We start from the raw sequence: 24,311 nt of genomic DNA on the forward strand, positions 1-24,311 counted from the left end.
TAATGCCCTGTACTAAAGTGGGGAATTGTCCAACTGTTCAGGGTAGAGCTTAACAAGGCTCAGATATGTCAATGAGTGTAACAAAAGTCGAGGTTCTTTGCGAAAAAAACCTCTTGTTTTGCCCCTAGTAAAGCAATAAAATTGACCAGACGGTGGAAACAGTTCATTATAAGTGAAGGGAGATGGATCGCTATTTCCGATTTCCCCTTTTTGCTTTTTCAGCAGTTCTGTTTTAATAGGGAAAAAATATTGTGGTGGTGGTTTCTTGTCAGGATAGTGATGCCATCTGTTATGAAAGTTGGGAAAACTGGTGTTAGCAAGAGTGCACGCGCAGGTGTCCTCCTTTCTCAGTTTTTGAATCTGGAAAGCCTGGTATTAGCCATATATGCACACTGTTCGTCTTCTCTATAGACAAATATTCCGACACAATTCACCTCCGTGAGGACAAATCAATAGTAAATTGATCCATTAGCGATTGAAAATTTGCGAGTTGAAAGAAAGACGGTAATGTATGCTCAATATCAGGAACTCTTTTGGCAATGCCAATATTGCACACATTTCAGTAGGGAAAAAATCAGACAATAAAACCGAGGTCATAAACGAGCTGATCATACTTTGCTGGGGCTATTTCATCAAAACGTATTACTATATGAGCCAGTACAGGGCGTCCATAATTAAAGACCCTAATTTAAAGTAGCCTACAGGCAAAAACCAGTCATCAGAAAAGTGTGAAATTTTGTGGAGGACCTCATGAAGTGATGGGAATTTGTTTCAATAGGAAAAAAAATTAGTTGCACATGTCCCCACTAGAGGGTGTTTCACTTTGAATACCTGTAGTAAACATGTAAATTTATGTGATGTCACGCAACCGTTGGAAACATTCACGTAGATCTTGTTTCTCAATGTGTCTGCTGCTCACAATGACGATTTTACGAGATCGTGCTTTCTTGGTTAAATTGTTTTACCAAAACAGCAATTCCGCAGTAACTTCTCTACGGAAATATCGGACTTGGAAGAGGATTCAAAAAGGTCCAATGAATGTTAAAAACCTTCGGCGTATGATGACGAAATTTGAAACTACGGGATCGTTGGCTGTTCGTCCTGGAAGAGGAAGAAACCCCGTTTCTATAAACGCAGTACAGGAGAGTTTTCTTCAGGTGGAAGAGGCAATACCCTCTAGAGCAGAAGGTGCTCTAGAAGGTGTTGGAAGAGGACAGAAGCTTCAAATTCTCGTGGTAGCACTAGTGTTAAGCGTGTAGCACAGGCGTTGGATAGGCCACGTTCAACTGTCCATAAGATCATGCGAAATATTCTCCGATATTATCCGTACAAACTTTCACTTGTGCAGTGATTGCTTCCACATGATTATGACGCTCGAATCTGATTTTTATTACAGTTTCTAGCTCGCGTTGAGGTCAATTCAGAATGACCTTGGAATATCCTCTGGACAGACGAAGCGCATTTTTACTTGGATGGTGCAGTCAATACTGCCGAATTTGGGAACCAGAAAATCCGCACGCTATCTTAGAGGTTCCGTTGCATTCACCAAAAGTGACGGTCGGTATGGTGTGGATCTACTGCATCATTCATTCTCGGCCCCTACTTATACGAGGAGTTACGTTCACAGGTCCAGTGACATGTTCGATCACCGGGAAGCGATATGCATTGCTGTTACAGAACGAAATTGTTCCGGCTCTGCAAGCACGTCACTGCTTTGCAGACACAATCTTTATGCAAGACGGAGCTCCTCCACACATTGCAGTGTGTGTTAAGAATGTTCTTAAAACACATTTTACAAAGAACGTGCCATCAGCCGGCACTTCCCTAATCAGTGGCGTCGGAGCCGGGGGTGCTGTGGGTGCTCGAGCACCCACGGAAGTTTGTAGAACGGGTCCGAGCACCCACAGAATTGATTCAAAAATCGAAATTTCCTACATGAATCTCAAGACCGGCACCCACAGGTTCAAAACACTTCCGACGCCCCTGTAATCTATGGACTCCCCGATCCCCGGACCTTAATCCATCCGATTTTTGGCTTTGGGGGCATTTGAAACGTCTGGTAAGTCGTGACAATCCAAGAACTCTACCTGTCCTTAAAGGCAGCATTTCACGCCACGTGCTGAACATTTCCCCGCACACACTTCGGTCAGTTGTGGAACATGCCATCTTGCGATTTCACATGGTATCTGAAAATGATGGCCATCACGTGGAACATGTTTTGTTGCAGTAACAATTGTAAAAGTGTTTAACAATTGTTAAAGTTGTAAACGTTTGCCTAAATGTGTCATTTCTTAATAAAACGCCCTCTGGTGACGACATGTGCAACTAATTAGTTTCCCCCTGAAACAAATTCCCATCACTTCATGAGGTCCTGCACAAAATTTCACAATTTTCTGATGACTGGTTTCGTCTGTAGGCCAGGACCGTAACTATGCTGGGGCAACCGGGGCACTGCCCCAGGGCCGCGAGCCGAATGGGGGTCCCACAAAAAATCTACACTTATTTTGTATAATAATAACCCTTTGAAGGGGGCCCTGAGAAGGCATGCTACGGTTCTGCCGTAGGCTACTTTAAAATAGGGTATTTTAATTATGGATGCCCTATATTAAAGCCCTATACACAAAGCGTATTCCCAGTATTATTCTCAAGGCATGGTTCTTCATTGTTCACGAATGGCAAATAACTAGTTCAGAGAATTTTACGATCTCATAACTCTCGATAGGCCTTCTAAACTCTAGATCATAGGATCTGAATGAAAATCGCTTCAAAGTTGGGAATGCCCTACCTAGTTTTCCAGATGCTTTTCTACGACCATACTTGATAGACAATATCAACATGTTATATTGTAATTCCAGCACAAGATTCTCTGAATTACCGCGATTCATATGCACTATCATTCGAGTTGAAAATGTATCAATACACCATTCTAGGGGGTGATTCTATAATTCCCCTTGCTACATTTTACTGGCAAACCGTTGGTCCTAGAGGCATACTTCCAATTAGAAAAACATATCCAAATAACGTGTAGACTTCAGGTATGCCATTCATATTGCAAGTGGTTGGAAAGTTATTAAATTGTAGAAATTAACTTTTTATAGGGACACCCTGTTCTGAAAACCCAGTTATAAAGCTGTTGCCTTGTCTCTCCTGAGACTAACAAAAAAGTTCCACGTTTCTAAGTCAATGTTTGCTAAGATATTTAAATTCAAAAATCAGTGAAAAGTTAGGAAAAAACAGCATGTAAACTAACGGACAACGCTTCTTTCCCTCATTTATGCTGTTCTTTCCCAACCTGTCTCAGATTTTTGAATTCATATTTCCCCGACTTTTAAATACACATTCGAATATTGCACTTAGAAACGTGGAGTTTTTTTTTGGTGGACCCTAGGAAAGACAGGGCAACAACTTCCTAATTGGATTTTTGAGGACAGGGTATCCGTATAAAAAATTGTTTTTTTATTTCAATAAAAACTGCACAACCCCTTGCAACGTGAATGGCGTATCTGAGTTCTAAACGTTTTGGGACATTTTTTCTAATTATATGTAAATAATTGTATGTATTTCCAAGTACGTCTCTAGGATCAACGGTTCGTTAGTAAAATTCGGCAAGGGGAATTATAGAATCGCCTTGAATATAGGCGATTCGATAATTCGGTAATATTTCAAATTGTTTGTCCACGAGGCAATCTTTTTAGGCGTCGGCTTTAGGATTAAGTATACTTGCAATTACAAAAATCTTTTAATGACGTGCGGTTTCTTAAAATGTTCTAATTTTATGAGGGGCTTAGCAGAGCTTGATGGTACAAGGTGGATAAAGTTTCTTGGCTGCTTTAAAGAGCTGTGCAGGAGTCTAATGCGTAGATTGACGTGAAATTCGGGAAATCATTTTTTCTTTTCCAGCATGGGCTCGAAGTGTCCAACACCCTGCGACGGCAATACGTCATGCTTACGGTAACGAAATTTCAAAAAAAAAAAAAAAAAAGGAATGGTGACATCCGACTTTCATTGTAAGAATCGGAAAAAGCACAATGAAAAACCGTATTGGAGCTTTTGTTCAATATTTAGAAGGGTCTGCATAGAACCCCTGTACGTATAGTCCAGAAATAAAGTGAAGAAAACCTCGAGATTTTCACGAGAAGTTCACTCTATTGCTCACAGCTATCCAGAGCTGTCTTAAGGCATGGGCCTACCTGGACACGGCCCGATAGCTTCAGGTGGATAATGAGATATGTGGTGCTATTATTTTCAAGAATAAAGTATACCTCGGCTAACGAAGATAATTCGTTTCGGAATCACATTAGCCGAAACGCGATTTTCCTTGAGTTTCTATGGAAAACCGTTCAATTCATTCCACGTACTGCCCAAAATTTAAAGATACGGTTTCCTGTTAAATCACCAAGGAGTGCTGTAAAAAAGGAAAACTGACCAAAGGCTAAAATGAACAACTTCAAACTTCGATAAATGAGAATATAAGGGAAGATGATTTGCTGAAGATCTTTTTATTTTACACTATGCACACAATCAATACACCTGCTTCTGTCTACTAAAGCTGGTGTTAACACAACTAAGTGGAGTTCGTCTCCCCTTAGTATCTATTTATGATTTGATCAGCTGTGTCTCGTGCATGCAGATGGAAAAGCCAAGCTACTAGAATGATCAGACCAGAGGTCTTCAACCTTTTTCTTGTCGCGAGCACTGCCTGTACCCAACCTAAAAAGAAGAGCAATCTCACGACAAGTTTGACATAACGAATGCAGGAAATCAGCATTCTCTGAATGCAATTTGTAAAGGGTGTTCAGTTGCAAAGTTGATCAAGTGCTCGCGAGATCGAAATCGGACACGAGCATCGAGCACTCTGGTTGCTTCAGGGAACACCGTGGCAGTTCCGTCTTAAAGCATGGGCCCACCCGGGCACGGCCCGGGGGCCTCAAGTGAAGAGGGGAATCACAAAAATGAGATCTGGTTGAAATTTTCGAGAAGTTGTGTGTTAGGGCCTCAGAAAAATCAATTGGCCCGGGGGCCCATGATACTCTTAAGACGGCCCTGCACCGTGGTGGTCGCGAGCAAAGGGTTGAAGATGCCTGGTCTAGAACACAGTTTCCCAAACTTTTTGTTCCATCTCCCCCCTTGTTCAGAAATTTTTCTCTCGCCCCCAACTCAAGCGAATCCATAGGATCCTATGTTACACCCGTAGCTTCTATCGCCCCCTGGACCATTCCATCGCCCATTTTGGGAAACACTGGTCTAGACTGTTTAGTTTAATGCTAAGAGTCTTGCACAAAAAGAACACGTGCTATGAAAACAAACAATCCTTTTTTTTTTCTTCTTTTTTTTCAATGCATCTTCTACTAGCTGAATCTTTCATTTTACATAAAATGGTTCAAAAACTTTCAGAAAGAGAAGTGAAGGTACGTTTTTGGGAAAAGATTCCGAGGTGGACATTAGTTAATCGGACTCGAATGACAGTAATTCTGATGTGATGATTGGCGTTACAATTTAGCTCACGACGCGGTCGTTTTATGTTATCGCGTGCATTCAGGACAACGTAAATGTTCGTTAGCTGAATCCATTTACGTTAGTTGAGGTAGGAAAATCACGAAAAAAATCTTCATTAGCTGGGGCATTATTGTACGTGGTAGACTGATATTCCTAGGTAGGTAGGAAACCCAGAACATCTCTTTGCTCGCAGGCTTATTGTGCCATTAACCCTTTAAGCGGCACAACAGAAGATACAATACACTTCAAAATGCCATTCTTTTTTAATGAAATAGACTTTTTCCTCATTTTCAGGAGGTGCAAACCAAGGGGTATAGGGAAAAGTGTCCCGTTGAGAAATAAACTTTACAAAGCTAAGAAGGTGAGATACTCGTCAATGCCACTTAAAGGGTTAAAATGGCCCCTGCAGTTTCCGTGAAGTTCCCGCCAAAATGCGTGAAGCCTGGCCGAACTAGCCTTTCGTGTAAGTCCAATACATTCTAGATACAGTACGTTCTTCGAAACACTCTAGGAGGTAATGGTTAGTGAACACGTCGAGACAACCTTGTGTGAAGCTATTTAATTTTGGAATGGGGTAGTACTGCATGGCCGATATTCACTAATTTAAAATGTGATTCGAAAATTTTTTAAGGAAATGAGTATAATTTATTTTTACCTTTCTTTATTCTGTCTCATTCCTTCGTGAAATCCCGGGTAACAATCCTGAAAATTAAAAAGGAATTTTTTTTTTCGTGTATATGACTGACCTATAAGAATACAATAGTAAATCACAGTAAATTATCTTTTATAAAAACTCACTTCAAATGCTTCTTGCCATTTCTGAATAGGTTGTTGCACTATCTTAATCGCACAAGCCATCTTATTTAAAGCCGAAAGACTAACGACCTAGAAATTGCCATTGAATTATTTAAATTACATACGTAGATTCCATCTATACGTAGATTACATACTTACATGCGTATGTACTAGAATAATTATTAGTAAGTAATTTTTCAATATTTTTATACCTTCGTTAATTGCGTAGGTGGTTGATTATGTTTGGCTATCCATTTTGAGACAGTTGTCATTTGCTCACATAGTTCTTTTACGTTCGAAACTTTCGTGTCATCAGCGAGACAACTCTGCACTACACTTGTTACCTATAGAAAAATGAATGGGTGTTTTATTTATAAAAAAATGTTCGAAGATTACCGTCTAAAATACTTCACTGTATTGTTTGAAATTTCTAATATTTAAAGTTACAGTATACAAGGGAAAAAAGAGGGTAAGGGTACGCATGGAATTTTTTGCTGTTCGTATGAGGGTAAGTACATAGAAGCGACAAGTTAGCACGTGTGTTTTGAACTGTCTTAAGAAACCGCCATTATTGATAACAGCATCAATATCTTCGGTTTATTAGGTAAAATATGATTTTGTTATTTCGGTATGTAATTTTTTCGAGAAGGAGTCTCTCTCAATTTTTCTGTAGATAGAAGATTCGTGAATGCTCTTCTAAGGCTTAAGTTATTGCGAAGAACATTCTCTGCCGAACAATATGGAGACGTTAAAATTTACCTGTATCGCAGGGTGTTTCTATCCATAAGCGATTTAGAAAAAGCAGCACACGGGTTTCTAAAGGCCGCTATACACACACTACTCCATCAAAAAATCGACTCTCTCAACAAAATTGTCATGAAATTTTAATCCGAAGTCCACTGCCCAGCGTGTTAACAATACTACCATGAAGATTAGATTCAGTGTGGAATATTCAAGGAAGGTGGGGTAGCGTGGAATGCCCTCGTACATGCTCCAGTTACGAAATGTACGAGGGCATTCGTTTTGCAACTACATTAAATTTCTGGAGGCGTAGATCTTGTTCGCACGCCCTGCGTACTGTTAGCCGACAAACGGAAAAGAAACGTTCTAACTCATTTTTTTATAAAGTTGAGGCTTTAATTTCTTGTACCTTTATATATTCCTTGATTTGATAAACTATGTTTTACAAAATGTTTGAAAAATGTTATAGAAAATCTACTAGGTGCGCACTCCTTACACTCCGTTCCTCTGCATTTCTTACATCTATTCCAATCCAAATAATCTTTTAAAAAAATGGCTTACTTTCATCCCTAGATGAGAACTGACACAGTCCAAATTCTCTTGTCTGTGATAATCTGAAGCTATTCAAAAATTAAAAACAAGATAATATATTAATGATAATAATACGTTAATACTTACGCTCCACGCTAAAAAAAATTGGTAGAAAGTATTTCTGACCCTGCAATGGTTGTATAACAAAATGATTGTTCCTGTGTGTTTTTCACTTCTTGAAGCTTCGCCCTTCTATTTGAAACATCGTGTATAAATTAAGTGTGTAACATACTTGTGTATACATAATACGTACAGAGTGAACCTAAACATAGGCGTAAACTTGTATCTGGCCCATGGGTCTGAGAGAGAGAGCCTTCGCCTTTCTTACTATAATATTTAACACCATCTCCATAAGTACCTATAAAAATATTGAGTTTGAGTCCTTCCTCCTAATATTTTTTAGTTTTTTTTAATGTTTTCAATAACTTTACGCCTATGAACTAAAAGTAACTAGACTTTTAGAAACGTAAAAAAATTGAAATTTTTTTATGTCAGTGTAATAAAATTTGTTTCATGAATTTAGATTAAATTTTGGCAATAAAACATAGTTCAATATTCTGCTGGTAGGTGGCATTGGCTCTGTCATTTTATTTTTTGAATGATATTTAACGGAAGGAAACTTGCTTAAATAGTGTACGATTGCTTCATTAAACAGTGATTTCGACCACAGGTAACCGCTTCATAGAAATCCACAAGTTATACGGATGGACAGTTGTTTTTTTTTTAAAGAACTATACTTAATAGCATTTTCATATTACCCTTCTTTTTAAGCACTATTTATCAGAAAAAAATGGAACTGATTTCATTGTAGAATATCTTGTAATCTGAATTCATGACATACATATTTGATGCAAACCACAAACTAATTTTTTTTTAAAAACAACATTTTTATGAATTTTTAAAAAGTCTAGTAAGCTTTGATTTTTTTGATTCACCCTGTAAATTATATAAACTGAAGAGCCAAAATAACTGGTACAGGCATGCGTATGCAAATAAAGAGATATGGAACTAATCAGAGTACGGCGCTGTGATCGGCAACGCCTATATGACACAACAAGAATCTGGCATAGTTGTTAGATCGGTTATTGCTGTTACAATGGCAGGTTATCGAGATTTAAGTGAGTTTGAACGTGATGTTATAGTCGGCGCACGAGAGATGGGACATATCATCTCCGAGGTAGCGATAAAATTTGGATTTTCACGTACGACCATTTCACGAGTGTACCGTGAATATCGGGAATCCGGTAAAAAATTAAATCTACGACATCGCTGCGGCCGGAAAAAGATCATGCAAGAACGGGACCAACGACGACTGACAAGAATCATTAAACGTGACAGACGTGCAACCCTTCCACAAACTGCTGCAAATTTCAATGCTGGGCCATCAACAAGTGTCAGCGTGCGAACCATTCAACGAAACATCATCGATATGGGCTTTCGGAGCCGAAGGACCACTCTTGTACCCTTGATGACTGCACGACACAAAGCTTTACGCCTCGCCTGGGCCCGACAACACCGACATTGGACTGTTGAGGACTGAAAACACGTTGCCTGGTCTGACGAGTCTCGGTTCCAATTGCTTCGAGCTGATGGACGTGTACGGGTATGGAGACAACCTCATGAATCCATGGACCCTACATGTCAACAGGGGGCTGTTCAAGCTGGTGGAGGCTCTGTGCCTCCTGTCTAAGTAAGCAGACAGTAAGCATCCTGTCTGATCACCTGCATCCATTCATGTCCATTGTGCATTCCGACGGGTTTGGACAATTTCAGCAGGACAATGCGACACCCAACACGTCCAGAATTGCTACAAAGTGGCTCCAGGAACACTCTTCTGACTTTAGACACTTCCGCTGGCCACCTAAATCCCCAGACATGAATATTATTGAACATATCTGGGATGCCTTGCAACGAGCTGTTCAGAAGAGATCTCCACCCCCTCTTACTCCTACGGATTTATGGACAGCCCTGCAGGATTCATGGTGTCAATTACCTCCAGCACTACTTCAGACATTAGTCGAGTCCATGCCACGTCGTGTTGCGGCACTTCTGCGGGCTCGCGGGGGCCCTACACGATATTAGGCAGGTGACCAGTTTTTTTGGCTCTTCAGTGTATTACTAATGTATTAAATCTTTCTTGTTTTATCAAAGAGGTGTCGAATACAAAACCCTGAAAATAGGATGAAAAAAAGATACGATATCCCAAGGATAACTCGCGTCTTACAGAAGAAGACATTGCGACGATTTCTCATGATTTAATTTTGAAAAAGTTACGGTAAGGAGGAAAAAAAAGCGTCTCATGTATCTATTTAATAACATGAGTCGTCGAATTGGTGGGATGACGATGATGCAAGTTACAGAATTGCACAAAAATGGAGAATCCGTGACCCAGATCATACGCCGAGATCAATCTTACAACTACTTAGCCCTCAACTTCCCTTTCGCCCTTGAAAAGAGGTCGCCAACTATTTCAACTATGAAATACCTTCCAAGCTTTTTTAACTTTTACTATTCCTTAAAACTTTTCGTCTTAAAAAATAAATAAATAAATAAAATAGAAAATCATTGAAGGGAAGGCTTTCACTCACCCTAAATTTTCCCGATAAATTTGCAAAGAAAATTTCCACTTACATATTTGAATATAATATTGATATGCGTAATGATATTGCTTTTTTGGGGTTTGTTCCCAAATAAAGTAGGCTATAAAGCTAATAAGAAAAAGAAATAGCACGGTAGTGAGGTAAAAACGAAACCAACGCCATGTCAAGGACAAGTGAAAACAACTGGGTTTTGGTTTCCTTCTCGGTCTTTTTTAATGGCTTCTTCCTTTCCTCGAGTTATTTATTGTTAAACTTTAGAATACAAACGTGATTAGAAGTGTATATCATGGTTCATGGTATGGGGTTATTACATAAGGAGAATCATTGTTTCTTTTTCTGGCTATTGTTTGAAGAAGAAAAAAAGGAAGATCTTCGTTTTTGACGCGTCCGAAATGTCAAACAATACAACTGAAGGAAGTTCTGTCAACAGATGATCTGTTTTAACTGATTAGAAATAACGAAAAATTCTCAAATACTTGTACGAATATTGTAAATTCTTCTACTAATACTTCTGTCTTAGCATAGGCTCAATGAGAAATATGTAATGTTTTTCACGTAGTGAGAAAAATTAAAAACAAAATATAATATTTTATACGATTTGTTTTTTCTATAGGAGATACAACGTATGTACATGGGGCACCTGGAAAGTTTGCAATTCTAGAAAACGCCTAGACAGAGATAGTTTATATTTTGAAGAGAACTTCAGCTTTCTATAATCATAAACAGCAGGTGGTTTGGAGCTGTGAGCAGTTGTTCTTTATCGGTAGAATTCAAAAGATGCCAAGGTGGACGAAAGTGGAGTTTGCGATTTTGCGGGTGTCTACGTAGATTGAGCACCGTTGATTGTTTAGAACTATCATCTGATGATTGTCAAAAACGACCGCTCCCAGCTGCAAACTACCTAGTGTTTATGATTATAAAAAGCTGAAGTTCCCAAATAAAACTATTTTGCTTGGTAGGCTGTTTACTGGAGAGTCACAAAGCTTTCTTAGGGCGGTATTCACCGACATGGTTTAAGCTATAGTCACAATTTTTTGATAAGAGATCGACACGGATTGGTTAAATTCAGGGTTTTAACCAATCTATGTTGATCTCTTATCCAAAAATTGTAACTACAGGTTTAAACCATGTTGGTGAATACGGCCCTTAGTGACAATTAAAAAATTTTCTCCATAGGAATAGTAAAGGTGGCTACACAGGTAACTGTAAGCTTGACAAGCATGCGAGTTTAGTCTTTTTGTACAAGCATGCATGTTCAATCTTTTTTGGGCAAGCATACACAATTTTCCTTTCAACAGCACATGGTAAAATTTTGTTTGCACAAGCGCCAGTTTGCACTTGGAATATGTTGAGCTCAGACGAGAGATTATGAGCTCGCTTTGGCTACTTTCGTTCTTGTGTACAGAAGAAAAACATGAAATGTGGTTTCAAGACTGGTTAATGGAAAGAAAGCATATTCTCACATTAACTTACTACGTGAAATGAAGATATATTCGCGAGGCTGTTATAACTATTTCGAAATGACTGAAGAAGTTATTTGAACCTTTTGTCACTCTTAATACTTTCGATTAAAAAGAAGAATACGATAATGAGAGAATCTGTATACTGTAATACCACAATGTGAGCTCGTAAATTTCATCAGTATCACTGTAAGAGTGGCAAGATTCTTCCACTTTCTTTTTTTCCCCGTTCATAATTTGTTCTAAACCAGCGGTTCTCAACATTTTTTGATTCGCGGAGGCCTTTTAAGTAAAAAATTCTATGGCGGAACCCATAGGACAATTTTTTAATTATTCATCGAAGTTACTGATTTATTTTGCTATTTAAAAATATTTATAATTATTTTTTTTAATTTTACTGGTTTTTTTTTATTTTCATCGAGTGGCCGCGGAGCCCCTGGAGAGTGCACAAGCAGCCCCAAGGGCTCCGCGGAGCACCGGTTGAGAACCGCTGTTCTAAAGGAATTGATTTCTTTTAAACCGTTTCATTATCAGCATTTAATCAATTATAACCGGTATTTCTCTAATAATATATATCAAGCCCTGTCCTTCTTTTTTTTGTCGTGATATTCTTTTTATTTCACCCACCAACGACAAGGCTGGCTTTGACATACATACCTTATGAAGTCCTCTGATTGTTTCCGGTTAATTTTTGTTAGGTCGCTAGACAGACCACAACACACAAAACCAAATATCAATACAAAAAATATAAACAACGAGCAGAGCTCACAGAAGAGTGAAGACCGGTACAAGCTACCTGCATGGTATACACCTTCAGTTTCACTTGCGCATGCACGGTTTATGAAAGCATGTATAATCGAAATTCATTCAATCTTCAAACCGCTAGTATAATTAAAACACTTGCGCAAAATTCTCCTACAAATGCTCGATCGTGCTTGTACGAAGAGATCCAACATCTAGCTTGACAAATGACCAAGTTTGATCATATGTGTAGCCGCCCTTAGAGCCAATTGCAATAGCGTCCATGCCCAAACCGTTACAGTTGAATACTCGATTGCCACAAGCAATGTATACACCTTTATCTCTCCCACCCCCCCCCCACATTTTTCAAAATTATATATGAATATTTTATTTTCAACATTTTCCTCCACGCGTTTCTTGTAAACATTGTTCTCTTTTGAGTTGGAGAATTAATATGGATGAAGGAAACAAAATCTCCGTGTGTTTCCTCCATCCCAGCAAGTATGTTTCCTTCAAAATTATATTATCCGGGATGTCTGCCTTATGTCTAACTGTGATTGTATCACTGACTAGGATTTTGTTGGTGATTACGCTATATAATACGGTGGCAAATGTAGTAATCAGAAGGGTACAATAACCCTAGAATTTGATACAGTATGAGAAAATTCTGCTTCTAAATTATGTCCTAATTTTTTTAGATGTTGTGGAGTGGTCGTTTTAAGGCATAGTTGTGGAACTCTTTTGCAGAGAGTGGATCCCAATGGTTTGCCGAGAAACAACAACGGCCTTCATCACCGTCTAGATCTAGAGATACGAACATTTGAAAACTAATTCTTGTGTTTTGATACTCAATGTAATTCCATTCGCCACCAGCGCAATAGTTTCTAACATATGAGAGAAAATATCCCATTTCAGCTGCTATTGATGTTTTAATTAGGAAGATTCATTAAAAATCGTTATTTTCCCCTAAAAGATGATACGAATGCGTATAGGACCAATGCAATCAAGGCAATATACAGCTATGAAAGGAACGGACATCCAATTGTGAAATATTATTTTCTATATTATTTTAGTCTTATATATGTATGAGAATAATTTTTTTTTCTAATTGCTAAACAGCACGCATAAATACATAAATACAGAATACAAATAATATACAAAATAAATAAAGACAACAGAACAAAAGACAAAACATACACTATACAACTCTTAGGGACCCATTTGGTCCGTCCTAGAGCTTAAAAAAATTCTACATATAATAAACGGCACGCACACACACACACACACGCACGCACGCTCTTGATTTATTTTGTTTATTTATTTTTTTAAAATTATTTTAGATGAAACTGGTTTTTTATGATTATGATTAAAATATTTATTAAATATACCATCATTGTTATGAAATTTTTTAACGGTCACTTTTTCTTGATATTCTTGAAAGCGGAATGCCAGGGACACACGTGCGACCTATAAGCAATGGACCTATGCAAAACAAGGCGAGGAAAAACGACGGTAACAAGATATTGAGGACACGTGATGTAAAATAAAGAAAAGGTTAAAAGTTAATTGATTATTCGGATAGATCTTCTTCGACTGGATCAGTACAATTCGAAGCATGTTTCATTCTAAACGACAAGTAACAACATTCGAAATTAAAAGAATATGTCGGTAATCATTATTTCAACACTGACCTATAACCCTTCATTTCTCTAAAATCACTGAATACTTTATGTCCGTGTTTAAAAAGATTTGCAATCGGAAACTGAATAATCGGCATGTTATATTACAAACACAAAGGCCACAACAGGCAAAATACCCAACGAAGTGGCTGCAAAAAGCTGCCTATAAAACAAATATGGTTGTTAATTATAACTATATAAAATACAGCAACCCAAAATGAGAGCATTTATCACGAAAAAACAAAATACTCGCGAGAAAATAAAACTAATACAAACGAATGATTATGATAAAATAAAATACACTGTCCATAAAAAATTATGGATGCCTTATCTAAGTATGGTAGCTTCTCGATTCACATCCCACACATAATAAACATCATATTTCTTTTTTAAACGTGTCAATTTTGGTAGAATTCAAAATCGGGGGTAAGCTATTCCATTTATTCACAACCCTGTTAGAGAAAAATTCCCTACGGCATCATAACCTGACGTTGCCCCTTATTAATCGATACTGGTGTCCTCCTTGTCGAAACACACTTGATGGATGGTGTATTAACCCTTTAAGAGATTTTTAAAATTTTTCTAATCCGTATTATTTCCGCCATTTTAAATTGCGAAACCATCGCAAATTGTCACCTATTTTCAAGAAGATTATTCTTTTTTTTTCTGATTGCGAGCTGACAACTGCTCCCCCCCCCCCCGACAAGAAAATTTACTCTGCCCAACGCTTTTATTTCCCTCACTATGATACAAAAACACCTGCCATAACGTGTGTGGCTTTCTATAGGACGGAAAATACTTTTTTTTTTTGGGGGGGGGGAATCTTTTTGTATCACTTATACTCAGTGTGCCTTCTTAAGGTATGGGTCCAGGGGCCTCACAAAAATGAGAAATGGTTGAAGTTTTCGAGAATTTGTTTGGTAGGGCCTCAGAAAAATCAATTGGCCCGGGGGCCCCATGATACTCTTAAGACGGCCCTGCTTATACTGAGTGTATATCTCTTTACTGTGCTGAAAGAAAAATGAAAAAACACACACAATATCTCTTTTTCTCATATCTAACCTTGAACAAGAGCTGACCCCGCCCACTGGCAGTTAATTAGTTGGAGGAGGGGATGCAAAATGTGTTTTACGGTAAAAATACCTTCAGCTCGTTTTTAGAAGACGAAATATTTTGGGGGTGATTGAAATTAAGCAGATAAAGTTTGACGAGATATCTCGGGATTGCCGCTGAAAGGGTTAATACCTCATTATGATGTATGATACTGCGGCTGTAAACCTGCATTACTCTCTGTATTTACATCAATTGCCAGGAAAAGTAGAAAGACGAAGAAATTTTTCATCTCCGTATTATTAAAATGCTTCAACTGTTTCAAGTTGAACATGCAACAACCGGTCTTATGATAAAGGGAATCTATTCGAGAAGATCCCGGGATAAAGCAACACCACACTAAAAGATTTCTAGTGTGGTGTTGTCTAAAGAGCCATGGCCAAGTATAGTTATGACTAGGGTTACCATATTCGAAAACTGAAAAAGGAGGACGTCTGTGCGCATCCTTAGTAACGTCATTTTTCCCAATTTTTACAATAGATGGCACCACTATTTTGACTAATAAAACCGGCCATAAGAATAATTTTCCCCAACTCTAATAAAACAGAACCGCTAAAAAAGCAAAAAGAGAAAAAATTCTGGGAATTTCGAACGGTTATTGGTGAATGCATGTGGGAAAAAACCAAAAACACCCATATCGATGAAGAGATACGTGTTTTGAACGTGGAGAAAAAAAATTTCCCTAGAAAAAAAGAAAAATAATTCTGAAAACCTGGAAAGGAGGACAAAATGGCGAATTTTCAGAAATGTAAGGGCATGTTTGAAATTATGACCAAAAAAAAATTTTTCATTCACATCTGGCAATACAAATCGTCAGTGGAAACTCGGTCATTTCTGCACTGCTAAGAAATCACATCGACTACGCTCCCGTCTTCACTGAAGATGCCCACCGCAGATATGAACGAAACGTTTGGAAGTCATAATTTTACCTGATCAATTCAGCGAATTTCTTATCTTGATGCTGGCTATGAAAGTCACATTCTTCTACAGAATTAATGTACTTTTTTCGTGTAGTCTCATGGTGACAAATATCAACAATACGATACTGTAAAAGCCCGAATCACAGTTTACTACGAGCTGTTACAAGTCTCATCACAGTTTACTGCCGAGCTGTTACAAGTCTCATCGCAGTTTACTGCCGAGCTGTTACAAGTCTCATCACAGTTTACTGCCGAGCTGTTACAAGTCTCATCACAGTTTACTGCCGAGCTGTTACAAGTCTCATCACAGTGATTTTATGCATACGACGACGGCCAATTCATCTGAGACCCATATTTTTTTATAGCCCCATTTCCACTTCCATATCTCTCATCGAAAGGCTGGTGCGCTAACCTCTCCATATATTATGAGTATTTTGAGCCATACGCTTATCTGGTTGTTACGGTACCATCTCTCTTCCTCAGACAGTCATTCGTACGTCCATGACAAGAAAGATGCTTACAAAAATTAATCACATTTCAAACTGGATAAACAGCGGAAAGTTCTTTTGGTACATTAGGAGGATATCTTATCGACTTGAAGCTACCACATCCAGTAAAACTCCGGAAAATGTTCATTTCGGGCTTTACTACCTATAAATATGTCGGAATTTTTATTCCTTTATAAATTATAGACCACCTCCCTATATGGGGCAATCTTTTTTTCGTCCGGAAATTTTTTCATACAAATTAGTTCACCTCTCCTAACGGCCAGTTATTTTAGGAATGGAAGATGTTTCACTGCACAGTATATATCTCATTAGCCCTTTAAGCAGCATTGATGAGATATCTCGCCTCCTTAACAGCTTCTTATTTCAGCGTTGACAAGTTCAGATATTTTGTAAAGTTGATTTCTAAATGGAACACTTCTCCCTGCAACCCTTACTTTGCAAAAGCTAAAAATGAAGAAGCCTACTTCATTAAAAAAGATATGACATTTTGAAGGGGGTTTAGTGATTTTCGTGCGCCGCTTAAAGGGTTAAATCAGTGTTTCTCAAACTTTTTCATCCACGGCTCCCTCGCCGTCCAATTCGTGGTTTATCTGCGGCTTCCCAGAATAGTTTAGTAGATATTTTCGCTTCTAAAAGAACCACTTCAAAACACAAATAGGCACACAAATCAACATCAGCTCACCGCAACGCTCCTGCAAAAGTTGGCAACATCCCTAGAAGCCACGACGCACACTTTGCGAAACACTGCATTAAACCATTATTTACCACCAACTACATAAATTATTTCAATATTTTCCGGACTTTTATCACTTCTCTGTGATAAAAGCTAGGATTTTCGAATCACCGGACTTTTCCCGTATTAAGCATAAACTATCCTTTTGTTTATTGATAATGAGGAAAAACAATAATGATTGGTGCGATTTGTAATTTACAAAAGCAGAGAAGCAGTCAGTGGTGTACACAAATTGTGACAGAAAATAATGAATATAATTTCCTCAGACAATCTGCTGCTATTGAACGTGGGGAAACCCCAGCCCAAAGCTATGCTCTCGATTTCGCGATCTAATAAGCAATCAAAAGTAAAAACAAACAGCCATAAAAAAAAGTCTTGCCACTGCGTTTGACAGTGCTTAATCGTCTATATCGAGAAATCGAGTTCCTATTTCACTATGTAAGAGAAAGTCGTTCTTTTTGAAAGCGTGAATAGAAGAGATAATGAGAAACAAACGAGCTTCCATAAATATGATCTCTCTCTTCACTCTCATTTTCATCAATGTTACCAAAAAAGAATTATGAGGGCGTTAATCATGATCTGAGACTAAAAAAAACTAAAATTCCATAAAAGCAATAAGTTTATTAACATCCCATTGACGTGATATCAAACTGAAGATGTTTTTGAATTTTAATTTCGTCTAAAATCTTAAATATTTCGTATACGCATGAGGTTGAGTTGTATAAACAAAATACAATGAATAACTTTTTATTAATTGGAGCGATTTAGGTACCGTATTCCCCCTTATTGGCCGGCATGCCATAAAACTCGGGGGACTCCAGCTTTCTGAATTTTAGAGTCTGGTTCATTCCTGGCATGCCGGGAAATCTGGAGTTTAATAAGGATTACAGAAACCATTCAAAAGACCAATATAAATTTATGTTAAGTGCTGCAACAGCACTTATTATGTTATTATGTTAAGTGCTGCAAAATACGTTTGCAACAGTGGAAATTATTTTATTCTGATTCACTTGTTTATTAACAAGTGAATCAGAATAAAATAATTTCCACTGTTGCAAACGTATTTTTTCCAAGAAATTGATACTCTTAATAGAATTTAAACATTTACTTATCGATCTAATTTAATTAACGCCAACCCAATACGAAATACAGAGTTACTGTATTTTGCACTTTTTTTGCATGTTCATAGATCGGAGAAATATGCTGTCATGTAGCATTAGCTATATCTAGCTGATATTATACAAATATCATATTTTTCTGTTTTTCTGTGCAATTCTTCAACTTTTTGCTCTGCTTATTCAATTTGTTTTTTCTGTCAGTGTACGCACAATAAGACAGAAAAGTACAAAATTACAATGGACAAAAACAATACAATACAATATAGTAGGAAAATAAACACACACTTTTTAACCGTTAGGGATTCTACAAAAATCCTTCCATCAGGTCTAGATGAGATATTTATTTGATTGTTTCAATGCAACCACCTAGTTAACTAATAGGATATCTTGGTATAATCTTGTATTTATTAATCGTATTTCAGAAAAATGTAATTCGCAATGGTGGGAGATCGAACATTTTACACACATAATCAAGGAATACAGAAATACTTCGCAGTCTGCTTATATATACTGCATTTCCATTCAATTCTAATCTACGTGAGCGAATATGCAAAGTGTTTGACATTTTTAATCAATCAAGATTTTGTGGTAGTAAAAGATGGAACTATCTGAATAAAGGTTGTGAAATAGAAAGGATACTCTAAAATGCAGAGAACAGACAAATCAGCCAATAAATCGATTCTTAGAGAGTCCAGATATTTAAAAATTACCCGGAATCTGTGATTTGAATTTTCCGGCATGTGCCGGCTAATGCAATACGATAACAGAAGAAAAAAATCCTAGCCAAATGGTTGAAAAGGGTAGTCAAATCGACGGATGAATACTCGTTTTATTTGGTGAATTCAACCGCCAAACAAATCATTTTAATACGGTTTGGTTCAAATGACGATAGGAATAGAAAGTAAGAATTTTAGTCCGATGAGTCAAAAAGATTTATTAAAGTGATTAAAAGTTAATTTAAACTGAAAATTTGAGGTAATGTTTTTCATACTATAAATGAATTTTCGATATAGCGAACCACGCAAGAATCGTTATAAAGATCATGGAAGATCAATTGGCTCCTTTCTTAACTTCATTACGTTTTGTCTCATGGTCACCATCCACTATCCCAAAATAATTTCGCCAGATTTCAAACGATAAGAGATCTACCGGCACCGATCCGTTGCAGCGTAGACCAACGTTATCATGTCCTTCGATCACGCAAACATTTTGTTCAAGTTAATCTCCATTAACGTGATTAAGTGCCAACAATCAGACTTCCTTGGACACATTCAAGGATTTACTCTCACTCGAAATCACATTAAGTATACATACAACAGAGTAAAGTCTAGAGGTTCCAAATTGCATAATTACGATTGCCAATTCTTTAAATATATGTAGCTCTTATTATTTCACAATTATTATTTTTCGGGGCTCACAATTTAGCTTATTTCCAAATGTTTTGTGTCTGTGTTTTTGATTGAATAAATATCTAATAACTTATCTATGTAGCTTGATATACAGGCTTGATATTCAAAACTCAACGTACAAACTTCTAGGGGAGGTAGAAAACACAAAAACACAAAACAGAATCATATAGGAATGTATGACCGGAAACCCCAACCTGATTAGCTGGAGGATAAACGAAGATGCAGAAATGACAAGCCAATAATGGGTGGAAAAACTCTTTTATTTAGCGATACTTTACACGAGGACAGTACGTGTACACGTTAAGTTTCACAACAAGAGCTCAAAGTTCTTACCATCCACAGTTATACACGCTTCACAACGGCGACGCATTGATTGTCGAACCCTTTCAAGAATACCCGGCATTTCGTGGACGTTTGCAGCTGCGACGGAGATTCTTGAGAAGAGGTCAGTGTCCGAGTCAACGGGCGTCTTATAGACCATGGCTTTCTGGGTCACCCACAAGAAGAAATACAGGCTAAATATCGCTAAATAAAGAGTTTCCGCCCATTATTGGCTTGTCATTTCTGCATCTTCGTTTATCTTCCAGCTGATCAGGTTGGATTTCCGGTCATACATTCCTATGTGGTTCTGTTTAGTTTTTGTGTTTTCTACCTCTCCTAAAAATTTGTAAGTTGAGTTTTGAATCACCCTGTATATAAAGGGTGATTCAGAACTCATAGGCAAAACTTTAAGCGCCATAGAACATATCTGAACAAGCAATTTTTGTCACACAATGCGTGGTCGTAACGCAAGCGGTGATACACCAGATGGCGCTGTCATTAATCGCATAAAGTGATGGTTTCGCCACTTACCGTCATTTCAATCGTGGATTGCAGGAGGGGGTGGGTGATTTCACGAATCAGGAGAAGGCGAATATGCATTTTCATGTATGGTAAAGTTAAGACTGTACCGGGAGTATTTTCTGACAAGAAGCGTGCCAAATCGGAAAACCTTGGAGTCATTGCACCGGTGTCTGTGCTTTCAATGGCAGCACCGTCTGGTAGTTCACCGCTTGCATTATAACCATGCATTCGCATTGTATGACAGAAATTGCTTGTTTTAATGTGTGCTACCACTCTCCAAAGTTTTCCCCCTAAATTCTGAATCACCCTGTATACATCAATTAATGACGGGGCCTGGCGTCGACTAAAGGAGAGCCCTGGACAAAGCAGGCATTTACTAGGAGAGGTACGACTAAGGTCAAGTTTAGCCAGTGCCAAGATGTTGGAAGTCTTAGACCAGCGGTTCTTAACCTTTTTCCAGCTGCTACCCAAAATCGACAAAATTTTATTTTTCGAAATTAGTGAAACCAGCCCATGGCGTCTTAACGGGTGGGCCAACGGGGCCCCAAGCTATTGAAAGTTTTCACTGGTTCTGGAATTATTTCTCTCACCAATTCTGGAATTATGTTTGTCCTTTCATTTCAAGTTCTCATCACTTGAATTTTCATTAAATGTGTTCATATCTTTATGCAGATGATTTTCAGCATTCCCATGCATTCTGAAAAATGTCATGCCATTTTGAATGCCTACTTCTCCTCAAAATCACTGTATATAAAACCATGACTCAAGACGGCCAAAAACATTTCTGAGTCCAGGCCACCGAAATAGTTAAGACGCTATTGAAACCAGTGATGCCACAAATAGGATTGTAAGTAGATTGATAACTAGATTATAAGTGCATTCGTATGGCCCATCTCAGGAGCTCCTGCAACCCAAGTTTGGGTCGCGACCCATAGGTTAAGAACCCCTGCCTTAGACACATATCCCACTTGCCCACGCGGTAATCAGACCTAGATTATTAAATCACAGAAAAATGAAAATAACATTTTAAATGTACATAAAAGCCACAACGCGTTCTATGAGAAAAATAAAATGGCACCTGAACCAACGTAGAATTCAAATCCAAACGTTAAAAATCAACCAAACCAAACCGGAACACTCGCATAAGAACCAGAAAATGATTGGCGCGATATAGACTTCAATCAGACAATCCTATATCAATGGTTTTTCTTTTAAATTTGAACCGTAACCGGTTAATGAAGAGCATAGATAAATATTAAGTCCACCTAAAATAAGTAGGTGACCCCAAGATGTCAACATTTATTGAAAAAATAGAGACACTGATTGTCTAGAAGAGGAATAAAACGAGGCTAATATTTATACTAGATTGAACAAATATGAACAATTCCTTCCTGAAGAAAAACGACTACTGCTGGAATTGTAATATACCCCAGATCCTCTCTAGTTCACTGTCCCAACCCACTTTAGTAACAAGGTTTCTGACCTCGGTCCTACCTGATGTAACTCTCCTACTACAAAGTGCATGAACATTAGTTTTTTTAGTGATAGATATCGTCTGTGGCTGTGTTGGTTCTCTTCTTTCTGTCGTTTCTTACACTTTCTTCGCTGTAGGAAAAACAATTTTTTTTTTTTTTTATTACGTCAAACCCTTAAGAAGAGAGAGAAAAATATTTTTATATAAAAAGAGACGCTTTTTTAAACAACCTCAGGCTATTTTTCGAAACCTACGGCTTAGATGGAAAAATTTCAAAATTTGCTTCTGGGTAAATAAAAAAAACCCGTGCATTTTAGGTCGTGACGAAAGTTCTGAGGTTTGTTTTAGATGGATGATATGCCTTTTTTATTATGGCGAAAAAAAATATTTTGCAGTTGAAAATCTATTGATATTTCTAATCCGGCCATAATCGGCGTGTTATGAATATTTTCAGTGTTCAATATAAGTGCACGCGGCTGAAAAAGTATAGAATTTTAGTTACTCGAGTTATTATTTTTTTTTTCGTATATTTATGACGTCTACGAGGATCATACAAGATTCCTCGAAAAACTGGTGATTTTTGGAGATGATGATTAAAAGGCAGAAAATTCATCTCCTGCCCCCACGGAGACTCGAACCCCGGTCTCTCGTTTGCCGGACGAGTGCTCTACCAACACAAATATCAACAATGCGACACTGTAAAAGCCCGAATCATAGTTTACTGTCGAGCTGTTACTAGCTGGTGTGTGTGTGCCACTGTTAAAGGCTGGTGTGCTAACCTCTCCATATATTATGAGCATTTTGAGCCATAAAACGCCTATCTGGTTGTTACGGCACCATCTATCTTCCTCAGACAGTCATTCGTACGTCTATGACAAGAAAGATGCTTACAAAAATTAATCACATTTCAAACTGAAGAAACAGCGAGAAGTTCTTTTGGTACATTAGGTGGATATCTTATCGACTTGAAGCTACCACATCATGCTACTGCTTTAGACGGTGTTGGCTCTACCCAGGCACGGATTTAACCGCGGGTACACCGGGCGCGAGGGCCGGGGCCCTGTCTTCTGAAGGGCCCCAGAAACCCAAACTTCACACTTTTTTTTCTAATTCAAGGGGCCCAATATTTTCTTTTGTGCCGGGGGCCTCAACCGACTTTAATCCGCCCCTGGCTTTACCAATTAAGCTATGAAAACAGATGAATTTTCTTCCTTGTAATCATCATCTCCAAAAATAACCAGTCTTTCGAGGAATCTTGTATTAACAAATGGAGAGAGGGCATTTCTACATATATGAAGATTATGTTTCTCTCCATGAATCAGCAATTTGAAATTTCAGTCTAGAACAGCGTTTCTTAACCTATGGTCCACGGCAATGGCACAGGTGATCCGCTAGCAGACTTGATAATTTCATTCTAAATAATTGAAAAATTATTTAGTCGTTGTAATTGATATAAATATTGTCCTTATGGATTCAAATAAAAAATTAGATATATATACAGGGTGATTACTTAATTCCCCCCCCCCCTGCCGCATTTTAACTAGCGAAACTCAGATACGTCATTCATGTTGTAAGGGGGTTGTATAGTTATCAAAATAAAAAACCTGACTTTTTATACAAGCACCCTGTCTTCAAAAGCCCAATTAGAAAGTTTTTTCCCTGTCTCTCCCGAGGATAACAAAAAAAATCCACGTTTCTAAATGCGATATTCGCAATGTTCGCAGAGAAATTTGAATTCAAAAACCGGTGGAAAGTTGGGAGGAAACAGCATAAACTAACGGACAACGCGTCTTTCCCTTATTTATGCTGTTCTTTCCCAAGGTATAGAAGATGAGTATCGGAAGGGATGGTGATCCGTTGCAGCGAAACGATGTCTTAAAAAATCGAAGAAAATCTAAAATTGATTAGCCTACTCGAAAGAAATTTATCAAAAAGATTCCAAACATTCGTAAAAGGTACTTTTAATTATTTATTACACAATTATTTTGTGAAAATGGCTGAAAAAAAAAACTTTAAGGATTGATATTTTTAGTTTGTGAAATGCAACGAAAAGGATTTTTTAAAGCCTCGCTTTTCTTTGGTCAACGAAAAT

The 24,311-nt window shown here is 37.9% G+C and overlaps 1 protein-coding gene across 1 annotated transcript in view; it reads right to left on the minus strand.

Annotated features, from left to right (window-relative positions):
* The window catches only part of LOC149065611 (uncharacterized), a 40,387-nt gene that overhangs the window by 8,820 nt on the left and 7,256 nt on the right, over window positions 1-24,311 (minus strand). Inside the window, exons 2-5 of the mRNA XM_089253880.1 lie at window positions 7,594-7,652; window positions 6,504-6,635; window positions 6,295-6,381; window positions 6,152-6,198 (exon numbers count right to left, since the gene is read on the minus strand). Coding sequence (XP_089110006.1) covers window positions 6,152-6,198; window positions 6,295-6,381; window positions 6,504-6,635; window positions 7,594-7,652 — 325 coding nt within the window. The remainder of the gene's footprint in view (window positions 1-6,151; window positions 6,199-6,294; window positions 6,382-6,503; window positions 6,636-7,593; window positions 7,653-24,311) is intronic.

The sequence above is a fragment of the Pholcus phalangioides genome, unplaced genomic scaffold, assembly GCF_987345545.1.
Source record: "Pholcus phalangioides strain wild (caught in Gottingen) unplaced genomic scaffold, Ppha-v1.0 ptg000039l_1, whole genome shotgun sequence".
In the NCBI taxonomy this organism is placed as follows: domain Eukaryota; kingdom Metazoa; phylum Arthropoda; class Arachnida; order Araneae; family Pholcidae; genus Pholcus; species Pholcus phalangioides.